The sequence below is a fragment of the Diaphorina citri genome, unplaced genomic scaffold (genome assembly GCF_000475195.1).
Source record: "Diaphorina citri unplaced genomic scaffold, Diaci psyllid genome assembly version 1.1 scaffold339, whole genome shotgun sequence".
Classification (NCBI taxonomy): Eukaryota; Metazoa; Arthropoda; class Insecta; order Hemiptera; family Psyllidae; genus Diaphorina; species Diaphorina citri.
Genome location: NW_007377774.1, coordinates 168,972 through 191,214, shown reverse-complemented (window position 1 = coordinate 191,214; position 22,243 = coordinate 168,972). Strand labels below are relative to the sequence as shown.

At 39.5% G+C, this 22,243-nt stretch overlaps 1 protein-coding gene across 1 annotated transcript; it reads right to left on the bottom strand.

The window, feature by feature from the left end:
* Positions 1-459: 459 nt before the first annotated feature.
* On the bottom strand, positions 460-21,558 carry LOC103507748 (RNA cytidine acetyltransferase; the record flags this gene model as incomplete). The annotated part of the gene is given in 14 exon segments (XM_026822533.1): positions 460-812; positions 1,388-1,527; positions 1,615-1,627; positions 1,907-2,046; positions 2,659-2,904; positions 3,370-3,604; positions 11,283-11,356; positions 11,657-11,728; positions 12,488-12,559; positions 14,859-15,035; positions 15,732-15,930; positions 19,441-19,589; positions 20,716-20,854; positions 21,422-21,558. Coding segments are annotated over 14 exon segments (1,899 nt in total), but the record flags the coding sequence as incomplete, so codon positions are not given.
* Positions 21,559-22,243: the final 685 nt, after the last annotated feature.

Here is a 22,243-nt window from a genome sequence, read left to right as displayed (position 1 = left end):
ACCACAACTGGTACGACTTAATTTCATTTCGGACGACTTTATGAATTTCATTTCGCACGTCCTTATGACAGTACTTTATTTCGGACGACTTCATTTTCGTAGATATTTTATTTTCAAGTCTTTACTTCTCTCTTTATGTTTTATTTTCAATACTTTCATTTCTACATTTTCTCCACCACATAATTATCATACCACCGAAGCAACGTCAAGCGTGGCTGGAATCAGGATGGGTGACCGTCTGAACAGTATGACATTATGAACATTCACAAGTTTTCCGCTGAGTAGATAATCAAGCTAGCCGAGAGGCGCGCGAACGTCAAGAGTTCGAAATTTTTTAACTCGAAGAGTTTTTTGGGGGTTAGATATGTACGTCAGACTTCATTATTTTTTTCTGCATAGATACCAGATACCATTTAGGTATTTCTGTGGCTGGAATCAGGATGGGTGACCGTCTGAACAGTATGACATTATGACCATTCACAAGTTTTCCGCTGAGTAGATAATCAAGCGTGCTGGGAAGCGCGTGAACGTCGAGAGTTCGAAGCGCCGCGCCGCTCGGTTTCTGTTTCAACACGAAGTGTTTTTTGGGGTTAGATATGTACGTCAGACATCATTAATTTTTTTTTTCGGCATAGACGCCATATGCCACATACAATTTAGGTACTTCTGGTTCTCTCACAAATTTTCGGGATTACTTATAAATCCCTTATTTTTTATTTTTCTTGAATGATTTCTTTTTCTTTTTGCTCGCGGATTTTTCCAAGTGGTCCTCCATGGTAGATTTGATCACTTCTACAGGTCTTTTCTCACCACTGAAACATAACAGACGAGGTGGAAATTTAATTACTAGAACCTGGGGCTCAAGTACCCATAGCGACATGAAAATTTAGTAGCGTCATTTGAAGTTGGATATTAAAATTAGTGACGGCGCAAACGACCTACTGTCTGTGGTGTTAAAGTGCCTAAATGGAAGGAAAAACAATGTGAAAACTTTCATAAAAATTAGTAGGTAGTTACCTACAACATTTTAGAGCCAGCAAAATAACTACATATAACTACAACTGGTACGACTTAAATTTCATTTCGGACGACTTTATGAATTTCATTTCACACGTCCTTATGACAGTACATTATTTCGGACGACTTCATTTTCGTAGATATTTTATTTTTAAGTCTTTACTTCTCTCTTATGACAGTACTTTATTTCGGACGACTTCATTTTCGTAGATATTTTATTTTCAAGTCTTTACTTCTCTCTTTATGTTTTATTTTCAATACTTTCATTTCTACATTTTCTTTAGCACATATTTTTTTCCCTAAAGATTTATGTTATTTTTTATAACACACACGGATTGATGTATAATTTTGGCACAAGATTGCATTTTACCTCTTTATACTGATGACTGACTTCTTTTTTCCAGAGGATAGCGCCTGGTCCCATTCTTGTTCTGAACCTTTGATGGCAAACCCGTTCAGGTTTTCGTTCTTCAACTTCTGCAACTCTTGCTGTTGTTTCACTTTCAGTTCCTGGAATTCAAATTGGAATTTTGGTTACAATATGTCCTTGATTTTATATCACACATGGCCTTATTATTTAGTGTGTATATAAATAACTTTATCTAAAACTCTAAAACCCAACGATTGCATTTAGTAAAGAGAAACTATAATATGTAGGTACCTAATGAACCAGAAAGTATTGCAATCAGTATCAGTACTTTATTTCGGACGACTTCATTTTCGTAGATATTTTATTTTCAAGTCTTTACTTCTCTCTTTATGTTTTATTTTCAATACTTTATTTCTGCATTTTCTTTAGCACATATTTTTTTTCCCCTAAAGATTTATGTTATTTTTTTTATAACACACACGGATTGATGTATAATTTTGGCACAAAATTACATTTTACCTCTTTATACTGATAACCGACTTCTTCTTTCCAGAGGATAGCGCCTGGTCCCATTCCTGTTCTGAACCTTTGATGGCAAACCCGTTCAGGTTTTCGTTCTTCAACTTCTGCAATTCTTGCTGTTGTTTCACTTTCAGTTCCTGAAATTCAAATTGGAATTTTGGTTACAATATGTCCTTGATTTTATATCACACATGGCCTTATTATTTAGTGTGTAAATAAATAACTTTATCTAAAACTCTAAAACCCAACGATTGCATTTAGTAAAGAGAAACTATAATAATATGTAGGTAACTAATCAATCAGAAAGTTATGCAATCAGTCCAAAGTTTCAATATGGGAATGGATGGAAATATGTATTATCCGTTTTAGGGTTCCCCGAGTTCCTGAAATTCAAATTGGAATTTTGGTTACAATATGTCCTTGATTTTATATCACACATGGCCTTATTATTTAGTGTGTAAATAAAAAACTTTATCTAAAACTCTAAAACCCAACGATTGCATTTAGTAAAGTGAAACTATAATATGTAGGTACCTAATGAATCAGAAAGTATTGCAATCAGTCCAAAGTTTCAATATGGGAATGGATGGAAATATGAATTATCCTTTTTAGGGTTTCCCAAGTCCCAAAATTTATTTTTAGTCCTAGAAATTTCTAATTGGAAATTCCAAGTGGAAATTTCTAGACAGAGTTCACAGAAAGTAATTGACCCTTGTGAGGACAAAGGGTGGTTTTCAAAACTTTCTTACCTTAGCAGCTTGTTCCAATTCATCGTTCATGCTTATCTTCACCGGTCTCATGGCTCCGGTTACTTCACTCTCATCCTTCATCATCAAACTCTCCTCGATACTCTTCTCCATCACACCGGATAACACGGTGAGACACCGGCGCATCGTCCGGTTGAATAAACCAAGGAGTTGCTGCGCTTGAATGTCCAACTCTTTGGTGAGCGTGTCCACGGTTTTGTACTGAAGTCCGAGCCCGATGAGGATTGCCTGCGGGGAAAATGGAGTTGAATGAATTACTTTTTTTTACAATATTCTTCTTCTTCTTCTTCTTCTTCTTCTTCTTCTTCTTCTTCTTCTTCTTCTTCTTCTTCTTCTTCTTTGCCTCCTTGGTGTAGTGGTCCTGCCTTGGTGGTGTAGTGGTCAAGACGCTCGCCTGGTAAAGATAAGGGCGTGGGTTCAATCCCAGCCGAGGTATGGAATTTTATGCTCAAAATAATTTGAGAATTTATAATTTAAAAATGAAAAAAATGAGCAGTATAAATAAGTACTTTTAATACTATTACTTACTTTTCCCGTGTTCCGACGGGGTCGGCGTTTTTCGTCAGCCTCTCAATCAGCCCTAGGGTCATTGCTTAGGTTCCTTGGGCCAACATGAGGGTTTCGAGTGAGTTCCCTGAACTAATATAAACCATTTGATTCACTTTTTCAAAGTTATTTATATTTGTTACTTACACATTGTAATGGGGATAGATGGGTATCTCCCAGCTTGTTCAAGAAGTAGAGCCGTGCTATGGTCGGTAGCATGTCCACAATAAGATGATAGTCAGTCAGGTTGTTGCAGTACATTTCCAATCTCTTGATATCGTAGCTCGTCAGATGGGCGTTCAGTTCAGAACGTGATAACAGGGCTGAAATGTCAATAGAATACATATAGAATATGTCACGGTTTATGTGAATATGTATTTGCCTAAACAGGTAGGGTTCGTTCTCGGAACGGCTGGCTTTCTCCTATCCTGTCCTCTCTTCGATTTCGGGACGATAAGACCTCCGTTTTCTGGCAGGGTCAACTCGGAAATAAAGTTTTAGGAAATGCGTTCCTTAGAAAGCATACACTTTCTTAAGATGTCTTGAAAAATAACACCGTTGTTTGTACTAACTTCAAAACATCAAAACTGTTCATTCAAATTCAAAGTGAAAAAAATTTCAGATTACAGACTCTGGGCGCTGGGGTCTCTGAAATCAGTAAGTTTTCACAATAAAGGTTTTTTAGTTGACTTCCCCTAAAATGGTCTACAGAGCATCTGGTGAAACCATGAGCTCATTTCCTTAAGCCATCCTGTATCTGTACATTGTTTACTGAAAAACTTTTCATTGTAACCAAATACTTCGGCAGGTTTGTATTCTATACTGTAGTGTATGTATTGTATGTATAGGTATCATGGCTATCGGGTTACAATGGAAATGACGATGCATCTCTCTAACATGGTGTCATACCTTGTACTTTGTACTCTGCTAGATGAACAAATTTACAACCATGTTTTATAAACAGAGGATAGATTATCTGAAGTAGATGTAGATATAATGTTGATCTCAAGTTCAACTTTTTTGCAGAATGTTTGCTTTTTACCAACCGTCTAGCTGGGGGATGTTAAACAGGGAGCAGACCAGGTCAGTCTGGCTGGGGGACTTTAAACAGGGAGGATACCAGCCTGAAATTTGCCTTGCTAAAGAGCAAAGGTTGAGTACGAAAGGGCATCCACGAAGCAATCACCCTAGCTAGGGCTCATTGAGTTTGACAAATAACCCCGGCCCTGTTTGAACACGGGAAAAGGCGAGGAAGGAGAAGAAGATGTAGATATATTGTTGGTCTCAAATTCGACTTTTCTGCAGAATGTTAGCTTTTTCCCAAGTGGCAGAGTTCTTCTGGAGGATTTTTTCATTCACTTTGAGCCCCTTGTGTCTTATGTCCCTATGAAGACATTTCCATAGTCTCACTTATTTCAAAGGACGCAAACAAACTTTGTCTGGAGTGCTGAAATTCATGATTGATAAGAATAAAGAGTCAAGTGTTGTGGTGAATCACGAAGATTTGCATTGTTCTCGAGTGACCTGGTTTGAATTTGGAGTACTATGCTGCGAATATACAATATGATGATTCAGTAAGTAAGGTACTGCTCAGGTAGGATATAGACTGATGTAGAAGTGTCATCGATTGAGAATATTGGAGACCAGTGAAGAATAAATTAAACAAAAATCATAAATAAATTTATGAAACCACATCCAAGAGCTCCCAGAACTGCTGACATCAATATTATGTCAATCTATTGTTCAATTTGCAAGTTACTGGGTAGCTCCGGTGACACCACTTAAAACTTGGACCTCTATTATGTCAAATACTTAAATAAATGAGGATAAAATTTCATACCTCGACTGAGATCGAACCCACGGCCTCCTGTTTACCAATCGAGCACGGTGACGTAGTGGTCAAGGCGTTTTGTACATCTGAGCGCACGGCAGTGCGCCAGGCCAAGTTCCAGTAAGCACGCCTGTGTATCTTTACACGAACCGATTCGGCAGGTTTTTCTCACCGGGTACTGCTCAGGTAGGATATAGACTGATGTAGAAGTGTCATCGATTGAGAATATTGGAGACCAGTGAAGAATAAATTAAACAAAAATAATATATAAATTTAATGATAAATAAATTTATGAAACTATATACTTTTATTTTCTACAGATAAGGTTCGTTCTCGGAACGGCTGGCTTTCTCCAATCCTGTTCTCTCTTCGTTTTCGGGACGATAATAAGACCTTAGCAATTACAACTCCATATATCAAACCTCTTTTTTTTCTAGTTTATTTCATTGGCCCTTAAACCAATGCTTGTGGCAAGGATCACGAATCACTCGTGGATTCTAAAAAAAAACTACTGACAGAGCCAAGCCACGGGTTTCGATACCCGTAAATACCTGGCGCTTGATGTACTCCATAACATCAGCTTTGTTTCATTTAAAACCTGCAAAATATCACCTTCTTCATTGCAAAACAGCTAGTAAGTATAAGTACCCCAAGTATTTCATTTTCTCACCATTTCAGGGTGTCCTAGGAAGCAAAGTCTCAGATTACTCCAATATCCGGGACGTTAAAAGGTATTCTATCAGAAATATACCCCCGGTCTCATGCCAAACTGTAACCCGAGTACCTAATCACAACCGTAATACACCTTCCTTGCACCTGAAATTGAATATTGAAACTCAATTTCCTCTGCCCATCAGAAATTTGCGTGGGGGCGTGGTTAGAGATTTATTCGTCTTTTCCGGTCCCCCACTCCATTGAAGGATTGAGAACATAAATATTAATTATTCGAATAATATAAATTCAATTTGAAAACTCTGAAAATTTAGGACACTCGAATATTGTTTTACACATAGGTAGGTATTGTTTGTGAAGGCAAAAGACGGTAGTACTTCGTCCCGCCAAGTCAATGGAGCAAAGGATTCTATTTCAAAGATCACTGTAATTAATTAAATAGCCAGACTAATTAGCTTAGAAGGCGACCTTCTCTGTAAGTCCTAGGTCGCGAGTTCGATTCCTGTCCGGGGCGAACTTTATCCTTAACTGATAAGGTGATGAACTGATAAGGTTCATTTTCGCGTCTAGCTTTCTCCTATTCTGTGCTCTTCTCTCCGCTTTTGAGTTACCTTGGTAGTTACAATTCAAATTTACTGATATGTAATTATTAATTTCTTACTGATAAGTACCAATATAATAATTATTACTGACTGAGTAGTCCACTGAAAAAAAAACATTTCTTTGTTATAAAGTTATATCTTCAGTTCTTGAAGAGGTTTGATAGAGGGAACTGTAACTGCTAAGATCTCATCGTCCCGAAATCGAAGAGAGGAGAAAAAATATAAGACAGGAGAAAGCCAGCCGTTCCGAGAACGAACCTTATATGTTTAGGATAAAGTTCGCCCGGGAAGTGAATCGGACCCGCGACCTAAAGCTAACAAGGCATAGGCGCTACCTTCCAACCTAACTAGACTTCTTCTTTTTTTTTATTAAGGGCTTTAAAGACTAGCCACTGGCGTAGACAGTCTTGCCTCATTTTTTCACGCACATCTCTACTGCATACGGTTCAATTTGAAGTCAATAAAATAATTTGAAGTAAACACGAAAATTTCTTTTTCCACTTCTCTTCCCCGATTTTTCCCTGACCCGTAAAACCCCCGCCGGTAATTAAATTTAATTATAGACGTACTAAATTAATCTAAACGTTTGATAAGAACTGCATCTCAACTCTCAATCTCAATCAAAAACCCTAACTCTCAATCTCAATCAAAAACCCTAAAGATAACACTAATGAAACAAACATGTTCTTGGGTCGAATTGCTTACTTATCTAAACAGAAACCGACGCGACATTTCCTTATGGAATCAGCAGAAACAGAAACTGATTTGTTAAAATCTCAATCAAAAACCCTAACTCTCAATCTCAATCAAAAACCCTAAAGATAACACTAATGAAACAAACATGTTCTTGGGTCGAATTGACCGACGCGACATTTCCTTATGGAATCAGCAGAAACAGAAACTGATTTGTTACCGAACCTATCCTTCAAAAAAAAAAAAAAAAAAATTCAGCTCTTGAACTTGAAGACTGATGAAGAGTGATGATTTCACGCCCCTGTGACACTGGTTTCAAATCTTGTCTCAAACTCTATTCAAGTGTGAATGAGATTGCCAATATCTGATTTCGCTAGTGACGATGCAATGGTTGTTGTTGTAGTCGTTGTTGTTGTTGTAGTCGTTGTTGTTGTTGTTGTTCTGTATCTGATTTTGCTAGAATATTGACTAGACAATGTACTGATGAAGCTAATGAACATCTGATGGGAGCTATTATTTGGGTCAACCTGCAGCTAGGTTGGAAGATATTGGCAAATATTGTACACCGAACTGAAGATATTGAAAAAAACATAATGAAAGTGAGCAACTAACCTACTTAAGTAGTACGTACCTATACCATGCAAAATAATTTCAATTTGGCCTACTGTGACATTAAAGTATTAACTCTCTTTGATTAACTGTACACATACATAATAGGGCCCTTATACGTCCCTGTGGGACTCCTAAATGTCCAGGATTTTGGCTTACCTTATTTTATAATTGACTAGGGTTCTTTGTGAGGGATTATTTACATGACACCGACTCGAGTTTCGCCTCACTCTTGGGCTTTTTCAAGATGACTCGTAGCCTACGAGTGAGGCGAAACTCGAGTCGGTGTCATGTAAATAATAATCCCCCACAAAGAACCCTAGTCAATTATATAAAATAAGGTAAGCCATTATCTAATTTGGGTGTCTAATATGAATCTAATTAATAATAAGTCCAGGATTTTTTAAGAGGCTTGACAGAACGTCCCGAAAGGGAAGATAGAAGGAAGATACGATAGGAGACAGCCAGCCGTGTCGAGAAAGCACCTTGTCTGTCTAGAATAAAATCCGCCCCGGGTGGGAATCGAACACAGGAACTAGTGGGATTTGTTAACGAAATTGGAATAGTAGGCGCCGGGAAGTGTGCGAAAGTCAAGAGTCTCTACATATAGTATAGTTACCGAGGAGGACATTATAGTTTGGCTTTCACTTTCACAGCTAGTTTTCCCAGCTTGAGGTGAATCGTGAATCACAAGGATGATCGCCCCACGGGAACCTGGAGTCTCCTCTCAAAGGACTTCCACCCAATCCATACAAGACAGTACAAAAAAAGCTCTTTGTCATAAGAAGTCAAGGGATATGTGGCATCATTGGAATAGGAAATGTAATGGGGCTAGACATAAAGGTACCTATCTAGAATTCTGGAGTCTAGACATGCATAAATCCGACGTATTGTAGAGCACCGGAAATTACAGTCAGGACTCAAATTCAATACTAAAGTGATGAGTCAACAACCGAACATGTCTAAAACCAGAACACCTTAAAACATATTGAGTTGTACATACGTGTAGAATGCTTCTGGATTGAGCTTATAAATGGTACACTGGGGGTAAAAGACTCCTACACAATAAGTAAGATTAATTGATGGGAATACTATGTCAAGTACCATAGATATTGGAGATCAGAATTCAGAATAGGTAGGTATAGCTAAACCAGGCATCAATTTAAGTGTAGGAACCAATTGGTGCTTACTTACTTACTTTACGTGTCCAGGGCTACAGGGTCACCAAACAATATTGGAGCTAGGACCCTTACAAACCCGGGATCTCGGGAACCAAGGTATAGATTTTTATGTAATCTGACACGTATTTCAAAAAACCCATAAAAATCTCGAGGATAAACATAAACAATAACGAAGATACATAATACTAATAGGAAAAGGCAGCATATGCCATATGAACTCGGTAAAGAAGAAAGCAGTATTCCTGAAAACTTGGGATTTTCTTAAGGCTGCAACAAACTACTGAAATCCTGGGCAAAACTACACCACTGGACGCAATTTTTGGACTTGGGTGATAAGTGGGTGGATTTGAATGAACGGACTGCGTAGTTTATCTCGAAATTCTAATCACTAGGAGAACGAGGGTTCAGCAATATAGGATTCTGCATCAGAGTCAGAGATATAGAGAGTTCACTCTTCCAAATTTAGGCAACATGTTAGTCATTATATCGAAAAAATCCCCACATGACTGTACACTTGTACAGTCGAACTTGGATTGTGGAGAACTCAAGGGACTATTTTAGGTACTTCTTCGTCTTCTTTTGTTGTTGTTGTTGTTGTTGTTGTTGTTGTTGTTGTTGTTGTTGTTGTTGTTGTTGTTGTTGTTGTTGTTGTAGCGGCTTCAGCTGTAGCCGAATGGTGATGGCAGAATAAAGAAAGGATATCTTTCTTTCTGTTATACACCGAGGTAATGGTCTCTGGCCATGTTTAATTGGCTCGTCCAGAACCGCAGTCAAACTTTGTGAGGACGTGCTTATTCTTTAAAAGCAGAGATAACCCTTTGAAAACTTCCGGCTAGGCTGGTTAGGGTTAGCTGTTCTCCTCCATTTTGTTGTTGTTGTAGCGGCTTCAGCTGTAGCCGAATGGTGATGGCAGAATAAAGAAAGGATATCTTTCTTTCTGCCATACACCGAGGTAATGGTCTCTAGCCATGTTTAATTGGCTCGTCCAGAACCGCAGTCAAACTTTGTGAGGACGTGCTCATTCTTTAAAAGCAGAGACAACCCTTTGAAAACTTCCGGCTAGGCTGGTTAGGGTTAGCTGTTCTCCTCCATTTTTACAGTCCCACTGCTAGACACTAGTCTACTCTCTGTTTAACGTCCCTTAGCCAGACAAAATATCCATGTTCGACTGTATCTGTTTCCACATGACTGTTTTGCTGGACCGTCCTATTCTGTACTACTATCTGTGTATCTGTTCCCTACACATAGGAGAGTAACCAATACGCCTACTATATTACAAACCAAACGAGACAGGTCCGAAGTTAAGTAGACACGTGCTGTAACTATTAGCAAGTTGTCATAATGGACCATCTGTAAGCTGACAGTCTAAACTTCAAATAAAGCAATAATTGCAGGATCTTCAAGACTTTAAGTGATCCATTTGGCAGTAGGAGTAGGAAAATAAGAAAACATTTACGTAGCCATTGGCGAAGTTTGATGTCAAATGACGCAAAAGCAAGTTACATAACATTAGGTATCGATTGTTGCTGATTTTGTCATGGTTTCAGCCGATTGGTGGTCTGTTGATCTTAATCAACAGTGTTTAAGTTATGTGGTCAATTTCTCAACTGAGGATAAAATTCCTTGTCTCGCCTGGGATCGAACCCATGCCCTCCTGTTTACCACCTCATTAAGTACTTCAATAAACATTAAATTTGAAAGACCTTGTTTTTTCTCAAGGAAAACTGCACATTTTTTTATCAGTCAACTCACAATATCCAGTCTTGTTGCATAATCAATTAACATTAAAATACCAGTCTGCTGCATTTCATACTTATCTGTCAATGACTGTTTTGCATACATCTTCATTACACACACAATCATGATAATTAAATTATGTGTTCAAGCATGTGGGGTTTCTAGTGCTTGTGCGATCTAGTGCTCTCGTTTTCTAGTGCTAGTGGGATCACCCAAAACTCAAACCTGTGACACTGACATGACCATTGCCCACCTTACATACTCATTAGTAGTCCCATTCTTCACTCATTAGAATTTGAGATCCGTAGAATTCATTTAGAATTTTAAGGGGTTTAAGATAAACTTTTGGATTACGCAATCTGATTGGGTGAATTTTTTTTTTTTTTTTTTTTTTAATAGGTAATAAGTAATAAACCTGTTTTATTAGATTCAAATCCAAAAGTTAAACTTAACCCTCCGTCGGGCGGAATTCATCTGTGAGATGAAGCTGATGAAGTAACTACATTTTTGACCGATATGCAGCACAGGTACCTACTAGGGGGGTGACTTTTCTTTTTTTTTTTTTTTTTTTTTAATAAGTAATAAACCAGTTTTATTAGATTCAAATCCAAAAGTTAAACTTAACCCTCCGTCGGGCGGAATTCATCTGTGAGATGAAGTAACTACATTTCTGCCTGATATGCAGCACAGGTATCTACTAGGGGGGGATTGGTCTCGTGACTTTTCCTCATTTACCTTCCTTGATATGTGGCCAGTTTCAGTTTTTGTTTAGTATTGACAGGTTGGGCCGTACAGTGTGGACCCAGCCACTAAACACCGACAATATTGTTCATATTTATGGTGTCAGTTAGCCTACGTAAACGTAACACTAAATTGGTTGGAATTTACATGACTATAATTTTATTATGACTACCTATATGAGTCGATCGCATAAAGTTAGGTATACGTCAGGAATTCAGCATACTTTAGTGTTAAATTTATCACTGTTAAATTTCTAGTGTTAACGTCATAAATTTGTATTGGCGCGACCTTATTGGTAAGAATTTGGCACACTTTTAGATTGCGGAAAACCCCCCGATGTAAAAATAAAATGTACAGAAAGTTCTTACCTTGACGCCCCCTATGTGATCTTTCCGGAAGTTTTCCAGAGGATAAATGATCTGCTCATAGGCTCTATCCAGCTGAAATAATCAAAATCATCAACTATGTATGAGAAGTAGACGGGCCGTGAAAAAGAAAAAACGCAAGAAAAGATCAGTAGTTAGGTGGGCAGGGCAATAGTGGGCATCCTTGGATCTTGAAGTGTGTCCACACATATTCGACCGCGTTGATCGACCATCGATCGACGAGGTGAATCTATGTTGTAGAGCCAGTATGGACGGTTTCGGTCGACATCGATCGACGGCCGTCGACTATATGTGCACAAAGAATAACATAGTTTTATGTGGTTTACAGTCGATGTCGTTTGACATCATTGTGTCGATTGTCAACTTACTTAAATTATTGTATAATTATAATTATGGGCGGTCTTTTGATTTAAATTTGATTCTCGAAAACCACACAGGTAGGTGAGAGAGAACCCCACTTGAAACAGTTTTTGTTTAGTATTGACAGGTTGGGCCGTACAGTGTGGACCCAGCCACTAAACACCGACAATATTGTTCATATTTATGGTGTCAATTAGCCTACGTAACACTAAATTGGTTGGGATTTTACATGACTATAATTTTATTATGACTACCTATATGAGTCGATAGCATAAAGTTAGGTACTTACGTCAGGAATTCAGCATACTTTAGTGTTGAATTTATCACCGTTAAATTTCTAGTGTTAACGTCATAAATTTGTATTGGCGCGACCTTATTGGTAAGAATTTGGCACACTTTTAGATTGCGGAAAACCCCCCCGATGTAAAAATAAAATGTACAGAAAGTTCTTACCTTGACGCCCCCTATGTGATCTTTCCGGAAGTTTTCCAGAGGATAAATGATCTGCTCATAGGCTCTATCCAGCTGAAACAAACAAAATCATCAACTATGAGAAGTAGAAATGACAAAGTCGTAACGGGCCGTGAAAAAGAAAAAACGCAAGAAAAGATCAGAAGTTAGGTGGGCAGGGCAATAGTGGGCATCCTTGGATCTTAAAGTGTGTCCACACATATTCGACCGCGTTGATCGACCATCGATCGACGAGGTGAATCTATGTTGTCGAGCCAGTATGGACGGTTTCGGTCGACATCGATCGACGGCCGTCGACTATATGTGCACAAAGAATAACATAGTTTTATGTGGTTTACAGTCGATGTCGTTTGACATCATTGTGTCGATTGTCAACTTACTTAAATTATTGTATAATTATAATTATGGGCGGTCTTTTGATTTAAATTTGATTCTCGAAAACCACACAGGTAGGTGAGAGAGAGCCCCCCTCGAAAAGAGAGAGAGAGAGAGAGAGAGAGAGAGAGAGAGCGAGAGCGAGAGCGAGAGAGAGAGGCCTTAATACTTAACAACCCTGTATAATTGACTGATTTCAAGAGCAAGCCTAGCGCTCTCTCTCTCTCTCTCTCCAAGTATCAATATGGTAATTATCGACAATCTATTTATAGGGCCGAGATAGTACACGTTATACCAGGAGCCCTATTTATAGACGAAAACCATATTGCCTTAATTATTAGTATTAATAATAGATTCTAATTGTATTTCGTGTTTTTACTTTCCCTCGTCTTGTAGCTTTTCGATGAAAGAAGACCTACATTAAAAAAAAAGAGTTGAGTTGTTTTTTCTTGTGAAATGAACCGATCTGATCCGATGGCGCGGCCATCTTTTGGATTTCCCATGGCTTAGTACAGGCCGCCATCACAGCCCAAAAAGCGGAAACGAGCTTCAGGAAATGGGAAATTCCGAAAGGAAAAATACAACTTGCTTACACCACCAAACATGGCAATCTAAAACCAATAAGTCCCGATTTTAGATAAGGAAGTCGTTGTGATGTTCCGCCAGATTTATTATTTTTTTTCTTTTACATCTTTGCTCCACATTTAAAAAAAAAAAAAAAAAAAAAAAAAAAAAAAACACACCCGAATCGTGATGCAATGCATACGTAGAGACTTAAATGAAAAGAAAGAAGCTGAAGAAGAAAGAGTTAGAACAAAGAATGACAAAAGAAAAACGTTTAAATGCTGCTGTTTAAAAGGTTTGTTTGTAATGCTACGGGCTACTGTGCGATATAAAAAGGTCCGAATATGTTTCGAAAAGGAAGAGGAGAAGAAAGGAGTAGAGGAAAATAAAGAGAAGGATGAATCGCCTGAGAAGAAGAGTAAGAGGAGGAGAAAGAGAAAAAGGGGAGGAAGAGGAAAAGGAGGAAAGGAGGAGGAGGAGGAGGCGGACGAGGAGGACGAGAATGAAGAGAAGTTTAGAGGAGAGATATCATTGTGCTTTTTTTCTAGACAATCAAGGTAGGACGTAAAATATGTCCTATAATTTTACTTATAATAGCATAAGGAGGAGGAAGAGGGGGAACAGAAGAAGGAAAGATGGGCAGGGAGGAAGATAATAAAGATGTAGGGAAGAGAGAGAGAGAGAGAGCTAAAAAATAATAAAAAAAAGGTCCTAAGCATGACAAATAATAACACAGAAAAGTGACATTTGATTATTTTTTATGAGCCTAATAAACCTATTAAAAAAGTCACAAATGCCATGGTGTCTTTTTTTATATTTTATGTAGGGTACCTACTTACATAAATATATTTTATGTGAATATTTATGTAAGGAGGTAGGTATCTGTAATCTGTATGGCCTTTCAAAATACTCTGTTCATAAGTACCTAGCTGCTACCTACTTACTTAATGGTAAAATCTGCTTAGGTACCTAGGTATGTAAATATCTCCCAATTTATGCTCTTTCAAAAGTAGGTAGGTAAGTATATGCACATATTGTAGATAGATATTACAGCCAAGGCCGTATTTAGGGGGGGAGACCCCCCCTTCTCAAGCTACATTTTCCTCCTTCAGACTCCAAAAATTGTGGTTGAGGGGCCCAGCCACCCCCTCCCCTACTTTTGAGCTTCATTTTTCTCCTGTACTGTAGGCCAGACTTTGAAAATATGGAGCATCCCCCCCCCTGTTCCTTATCAAACAAATTGTCTAATATTAAAGTTTGAATTTCTTGACCCCGCCGGGAATCGAACCCGGGTCTCCCGCGTGCAAGGCGAGCGCAGTGACCACTACGCCATGGGAGCTGACTTGATATTGCTGTTATGATCCATGAGAGTCGAACCCACGACGTAACCACTACACTGACAGCGGTTACTTACCCCCTGGTAGTCAGGATGTGTAGCTACCCGCACAACTCGAGCCCCGCACAGGGCAGGAAAATCTTCGTCCTGATATTGTTGTGCTATGGTCCAAGGGATGAGATCTCCAGCCGCTCTTGAACCGCGGTGTAACCCGTCCAGAACTGAATTACGGGACACTTGGCCTTCCAGACACACCTGAGAAACAATCAATAAATACGTATCGTACAATAAATACGGAAGATAATAATAAAAAGAAAAAAAAACTGACAGACTGTCCAAAGTTTGGGTTGCCAAAACGACACAGCATAAAATCCAGACAGGTTAGAATTTAAATAAAATTAAAGTTGACATGTTGGTCCAGTGATGACGAGCTTGCTTGTCATGTAGAAGGTCGAGTTCAATTAAAAAAAAAAAAAAAAAAAAAAAAAAAAAAAAAAAAAAAAAAAAAAAAAAAAAAAAAACTGACAGACTGTTCAAAGTTTGGGTTGCCAAAACGACACAGCATAAAATCAGGTTAGAATTTAAATAAAATTAAAGTTGACATGTTGGTCCAGTGATGACGAGTTTGCTTGTCATTTAGAAGGTCCGAGGAGTTCAATTCCCAAAGTCGACAAAAATTGCACTCGTATTTCAATCTCGTTTTGATCCAGCATATAAATGGGAAGTATTGTGTCTCTTCTCGGTTGGGCATGCTATGACATAGAGATATAAGACCATATATTATGTGTCTAACGTAGCAGTTGTTTCAATGCTACGAAATAAAAGCAGCGGTGAAGCACTCTTTTTTTTTTCGAGATTTTTATTTTTAGCCTCGACTGGGGCTTTGCACACTTCCTAGGTTCCTAGATGCCCTTTTTCCGAGTGAGTTCTATTAAGTGAACCGCTAGTTACCTGTATAACACAATAGACTTCAGGCAAAGCCTTAGTGTTGGGAGACACAGGACCTAGGAGACAGAACAGATGGTGGGCAGGCGCATCAGACATCATTTGAAGATCATTGGGGGAATTCTTGTAGTGTGAGGCGACAAACAGGGACACTATACGTTGCAGGAAACTCTCGGAGGCCTTGTGATAGCAGAATAGGGTGTCTCTGTGAAATGAAAGAATGCATTTTAGGTCACTCATATAGGTACACCTACATCCACCAGTTTACTTTTGGATTCGCTCCTAAGTAGTTAAAAAAGGACTCGCTTCCAAGTGGAAATTTCTAGACAGAGTTCACAGAAAGTAATTGACCCTTGTGAGGACAAAGGGTGGTTTTCCAAAACTTTCTTACCTTAGCAGCTTGTTCCAATTCATCGTTCATGCTTATCTTCACCGGTCTCATAGCTTCCAAGTGGAAATTTCTAGACAGAGTTCACAGAAAGTAATTGACCCTTGTGAGGACAAAGGGTGGTTTTCCAAAACTTTCTTACCTTGGCAGCTTGTTCCAATTCATCGTTCATGCTTATCTTCACCGGTCTCATGGTTCCGGTTACTTCACTCTCATCCTTCATCATCAAACTCTCCTCGATACTCTTCTCCATCACACCGGATAAAACGGTGAGACACCGTCGCATCGTCCGGTTGAATAAACCGAGGAGTTGCTGCGCTTGAATGTCCAACTCTTTGGTGAGCGTGTCCACGGTTTTGTACTGAAGTCCGAGCCCGATGAGGATTGCCTGCGGGGAAAATGGAGTTGAATGAATTACTTTTTTTTTACAATTCTTTTTCTTCGCCTCTTTGGTGTAGTGGTCCTGCCTTGGTGGTGTAGTGGTCAAGACGCTCGCCTGGTAAAGATAAGGGCGTGGGTTCAATCCCAGCCGAGGTATGGAATTTTATGCTCAAAATAATTTGACAATTTATGATAATTTAAAAATGAAAAAAATGAGCAGTATAAATAAGTACTTTTAATACTATTACTTACTTTTCCCGTGTACCGACGGGGTCGGCGTTTTTCGTCAGCCTCTCAATCAGCCGTAGGGTCATTGCTTAGGTTCCTTGGGCCAACATGAGGGTTTCGAGTGAGTTCCCTGAACTAATTGTTATTTTGGTCATATAAACCATTTGGCAATTGCTGCAATCAGCTTTCCAAACTCGCCCAGAGATTTGGTGATGACTACCTCATCATCGGTCTGTGTGGTTCCGATAGATTCAAAGCTGAAATCTTGTAGAGAACTGGATAGTGTACGTTGGGCTCTTGATAGGTCTGAAAATACAGGGGAGGACATTTTAGTAGGTGCCTAGGGTTTTTTTTTTATGGGTCTCAACTTTGTAGCACTCTCTTCTTCATTTTTTCTTCTTTTTTACTTACTTCTCTCTTTCTTCCAGTGCCAAAGAATACCTCATTAAATACTTCAATAAACATTTAATTTAAAAGACCTTGTTTTTTTTCAAGGAAAACTGCACATTTTTTTTATCAGTCAACTCACAATATGCAGTCTTGTTGCATAATCAATTATCATTAAAATACCAGTCTGCTGTGTTTCATACTTATCTGTCAATGACTATTTTGCATACATTTTCATTACACACACAATCATGATAATTGAATTATGAGTTCAAGCATAGAATGTTTTCTATGTAAATCAAATGCACACATTGAACAAGTGTAGAATCCTATCACTCATTTGATAATATGGTTTGTTGCATTCTTTATTGGAAATTTTATACAGAATAAAATGGTACTGTCTTCAGGAAATGATACCCGCACAACAACAGAGTTCATTGTTAAAACAAATAAATCAACTACAATGGAACCTTTAAACAGTGGCAACTGTTAGTCTCAGAGAGTTTGCATTTTACTTGCATGGGTCTGGTCTGTTAAACTGGTACTTGGGCAGAAGTCATGTCCGTGGAATATTGCTACCAAAGGAACTGGCACCAATGAGCAGTGACCAGTGTTATTACTTATTATAGGGTTAGGTTAAACGCAAGAAGGAGTTTTCACAATTAGAGCAGTGATTAGTGTTATTATAGGGTTAGGTTTAATACAAAAAGGAGCTTTTCTTTTCCACGGACATGACTTCTGCATAAGTAATTACTGTTAAACCTATACATGAAAAAAAAAAGGGCTTCTATGATTGCAGAATAAACTGATGGCTTTGGAAAATGATATCCTTGCAACAAAATGTTACTGTTTCACCAATCAAAAGTAGTGATTTTACAAGCAATTGTTTACACCATCCAGTGAATCAGATACACAAGAAGGCACACTTGTTTAACAATAATATTTCATCTAAGCCAGCCCAAAGGATGGTGGAATTAATTTACAGGTCTAGCGGGTGGTATGGCAACCATGTTACATGACGGCATTATGACTCCTGCAGATGGTAAGTAATCTGACAACGTCGCACTAAAAGTAATAGCAAGGAAATCTGGCAACTCCGCATTAATTATTTTGAACCCAAACGAGGCTGTGAAAAGAAATTTAAATTTAGCCAGCGGCGATAGCACGTTGAAGGCACCGGTTTCCAATGGACCACTGAAGTTAAGTAACGTTGCGCTTGGTTAGTATCCGGATTGGTGACCATCTGAGTGAGGAGACGGGTAGCTTGTCACCAAACGGAGAGTAAAACCCCCGTCATTAAAAACCTTAGCATACAGTGGCGTTAAACCCTTATGAAAAAAACAAACTTGCACTAACTTTTGTATCTTGGGAGTTATATGTATAGTGACGTCAATCTTCTATCAAACAAACAAACTCATTCAAATAGAACCTTAAGTGACTTTTTCTATTCCTAGACCGATAGATTCTTGCGTAAGAGTACTTACATACAATTGGGTACAATAGTTATTCTGAACTATAGGTACTTCTCAACATTCGCCAGACCCTCTTATCTGTTATTTAACAAAGAGATATTACAGTTACATATATTGTAGATATAACACTATAACAGTTATATTTAACACATAACATGTGTAATATTTAACATAGAATAATTACCCATACAATGCTTATCATACATAGCTTCTCTACAATACTTGGCGCTCTTGCAACTACATATTCCAAGTAAAACAGTCTCTATCTCCAGATATTATGACCTATGGGTCCTAAGGTCTAGGAATCACGGGCACGGTTGGTCCAGTGGTAACGCGCTTGCTTGCCATGCAGAAGGTCCCGCCATCCAGTGAATCAGATACACAAGAAGGCACACTTGTTTAACAATAATATTTCATCTAAGCCAGCCCAAAGGATGGTGGAATTAGTCAATTTTCGAACCACAGCGGTAGTGTGCCATCCATTTTTGTGAAGAACGTGTAATTCGTGAGAATTCGTCAACCCGAGTTCTCTGTTGAACGCCAGCCTAGTTAGCTTGGTTGGTAGCGCGCCTGCCTTGCAAGCGCTAGGTCGCGGGTTCGATTCTCGCCTGATGCGGAATTTATCCTAAACAGATAAGGTTCGTTCTGGGAACGGCTGGCTTTTTCCTATCCTGTCCCCCTTCTCTCTTCGATTTCGGGACGATAACACCTTAGCAGTTACAGTTCCCTCTGTCAAACCTCTTCGAAAGAGAGAGAAAAAATTTGGACCGATTGCAATACTTTCTCATTACCTTGTATAGGTTCCCTATACGTAAGGGTAATAGAAAGTTAAAAAATCGCTGTAGAACCCAGCATTTACCTGGAGATATAGTAGAGATCACAAGAGTCGGGGGAGGGACAGCCTGCTCCCAGGGTTTGTACACAGGCTGCGTCCAGACATAATAGATGAGTAAGCCACTTCTCTACCGCATCACCCGGCTTGTATCGTATGGACTCGTCCAGAGTAATCTGAAATCAAACACATTATTATGTTAAGGCGGTCTCTTCCTGATCCCTAATGTGCCGCGTCCATTTTAGTTTAGGACTATTGCACTGCACATAGTCTTATACTTAATATGCAAATCAAACACATAGTCTTATACTTAATATGCTTTTTTAGGCCTTAATACCTTAATAAGTTAGCTTAAAGAAAAGAAAAAAGTTTCAGTGTGTTCGAACACACCCATAGGTAGGGCACTACTTGTACACTTACCTCAGTCAAGGAGCGACCAGTAGCGGCTCCAGAGGTCTTGATATCATTCCCCTGTGCACTATTCACACCCATAGGTAGGGCACTACTTGTACACTTACCTCAGTCAAGGAGCGACCAGTAGCGGCTCCAGAGGTCTTGATATCATTCCCCTGTGCACTATTCACACCCATAGGTAGGGCACTACTTGTACACTTACCTCAGTCAAGGAGCGACCAGTAGCGGCTCCAGAGGTCTTGATATCATTCCCCTGTGCACTATTCACACCCATAGGTAGGGCACTACTTGTACACTTACCTCAGTCAAGGAGCGACCAGTAGCGGCTCCAGAGGTCTTGATATCATTCCCCTGTGCACTATTCACACCCATAGGTAGGGCACTACTTGTACACTTACCTCAGTCAAGGAGCGACCAGTAGCGGCTCCAGAGGTCTTGATATCATTCCCCTGTGCACTATTCACACCCATAGGTAGGGCACTACTTGTACACTTACCTCAGTCAAGGAGCGACCAGTAGCGGCTCCAGAGGTCTTGATATCATTCCCCTGTGCACTATTCACACCCATAGGTAGGGCACTACTTGTACACTTACCTCAGTCAAGGAGCGACCAGTAGCGGCTCCAGAGGTCTTGATATCATTCCCCTGTGCACTATTCACACCCATAGGTAGGGCACTACTTGTACACTTACCTCAGTCAAGGAGCGACCAGTAGCGGCTCCAGAGGTCTTGATATCATTCCCCTGTGCACTATTCACACCCATAGGTAGGGCACTACTTGTACACTTACCTCAGTCAAGGAGCGACCAGTAGCGGCTCCAGAGGTCTTGATATCATTCCCCTGTGCACTATTCACACCCATAGGTAGGGCACTACTTGTACACTTACCTCAGTCAAGGAGCGACCAGTAGCGGCTCCAGAGGTCTTGATATCATTCCCCTGTGCACTATTCACACCCATAGGTAGGGCACTGGTTCGCAGCTGTTGTAGAAGTTTGAGTGAGAGGGAACGACCCGTGCCTTCATACCTGGGGAATAGAGAAGGATAGAAGGCTTATGGGAGAACAAGGTTTAAGTAGCTAGCAAACCTCCGTGGCTGAGTGGGTATCACACGAGGCTTGCACGCCGGGGGTTCCGGGTTCGAAGTTTTTTCGGCTCTGTGCTTGGAATTTGGGAGGTACTCAGCCTCGTGAGTATAACTGAGTAGCTACTTTAGTCGAGTAGCGACCAGTGGCCGCATTACCAGTCTAAACTCTAAACAGATTATTGAAATATGGAAAGCGACTGCAATTGAGGCACTTAGTAATGCTGTGATCTATACTAAAGTTGTGAAGAAGCTCTGCTTTCTCTCTCTTGGGTTACAATCTTTTGATTGGTTGGTAACAGCAAGCTGGTTCTCCTCCTCCATTCTGTCCGATCTGCTGCAGTCCTCTTCATCTCCACATAACTCCTACATCCCATATCATCTCTAATCTGATCCATGTATTCTTTTCTTGTGGTCTCCCGCGTTGAACATTTGAACTCAGGCTCTGCTTTACCACAAGTAATTCATGAATAGACCTCTAAGGGTTGGTGAGAGGCAGTTGGTCACTTACCCATTAATAGTAGAAGCCAGGAACACTAAATAGGGTCCCATCAGAGCTTTGACATAGTTGAGAGGAATGGCAGCTGCTTCATCAATCACTAGAAGTTCCGCCTGTGAGAGGCGCTGACTTTCGGTTGGGTGGATGTACTGAAAAGAAAAAGTCAGATAACAGAAGATCTTTACAAAAAAAAAAGACGTCCACTGAAATTAATTTTGGTAGATGACACCAAATAAAGAACATTATCATTATTTCACCCAAGTTGCACCAACATCTGTAGCGCGGTAAACTTCAGATCTGGAGGTTGCTGGTTTGAGTCCAAGTCAAGTCATAAAAACGGCATTTGTGACAAGCATTCAGGCTTAAACACAGTTTAAATTTCTAATGTGTTTATAAACTAAATTAAAAAAAAAAAAAAAAAAAAAACAAAAACAAAAACAGGAATAGAGAAGGATAGAAGGCTTATGAGAGAACAAGGTTTAAGTAGCTAGCAAACCTCCGTGGCTGAGTGGGTATCACACTAGGCTTGCACGCCGGGGGTTCCGGGTTCGAAGATTTTTCGGCTCTGTGCTTGGAATTTGGGAGGTACTCAGCCTCGTGAGTACAACTGAGTAGCTACTTTAGTCGAGTATCAACCAATGGCGACATTACCAGTCTAAACTCTAAACAGATTATTGAAATATGGAAATAACGTTGCTTAACTTCAATGAACATCTATTCTTACCTGAGATAGACAGGTACAAAGCCAGCCCGTTTCCAGAACTTGAGTAGCGGTGCAGTTACCCCGTAGGATACTCCAATGTAGTCTAACTGTTCTGGTGGACGCTCGCTTAG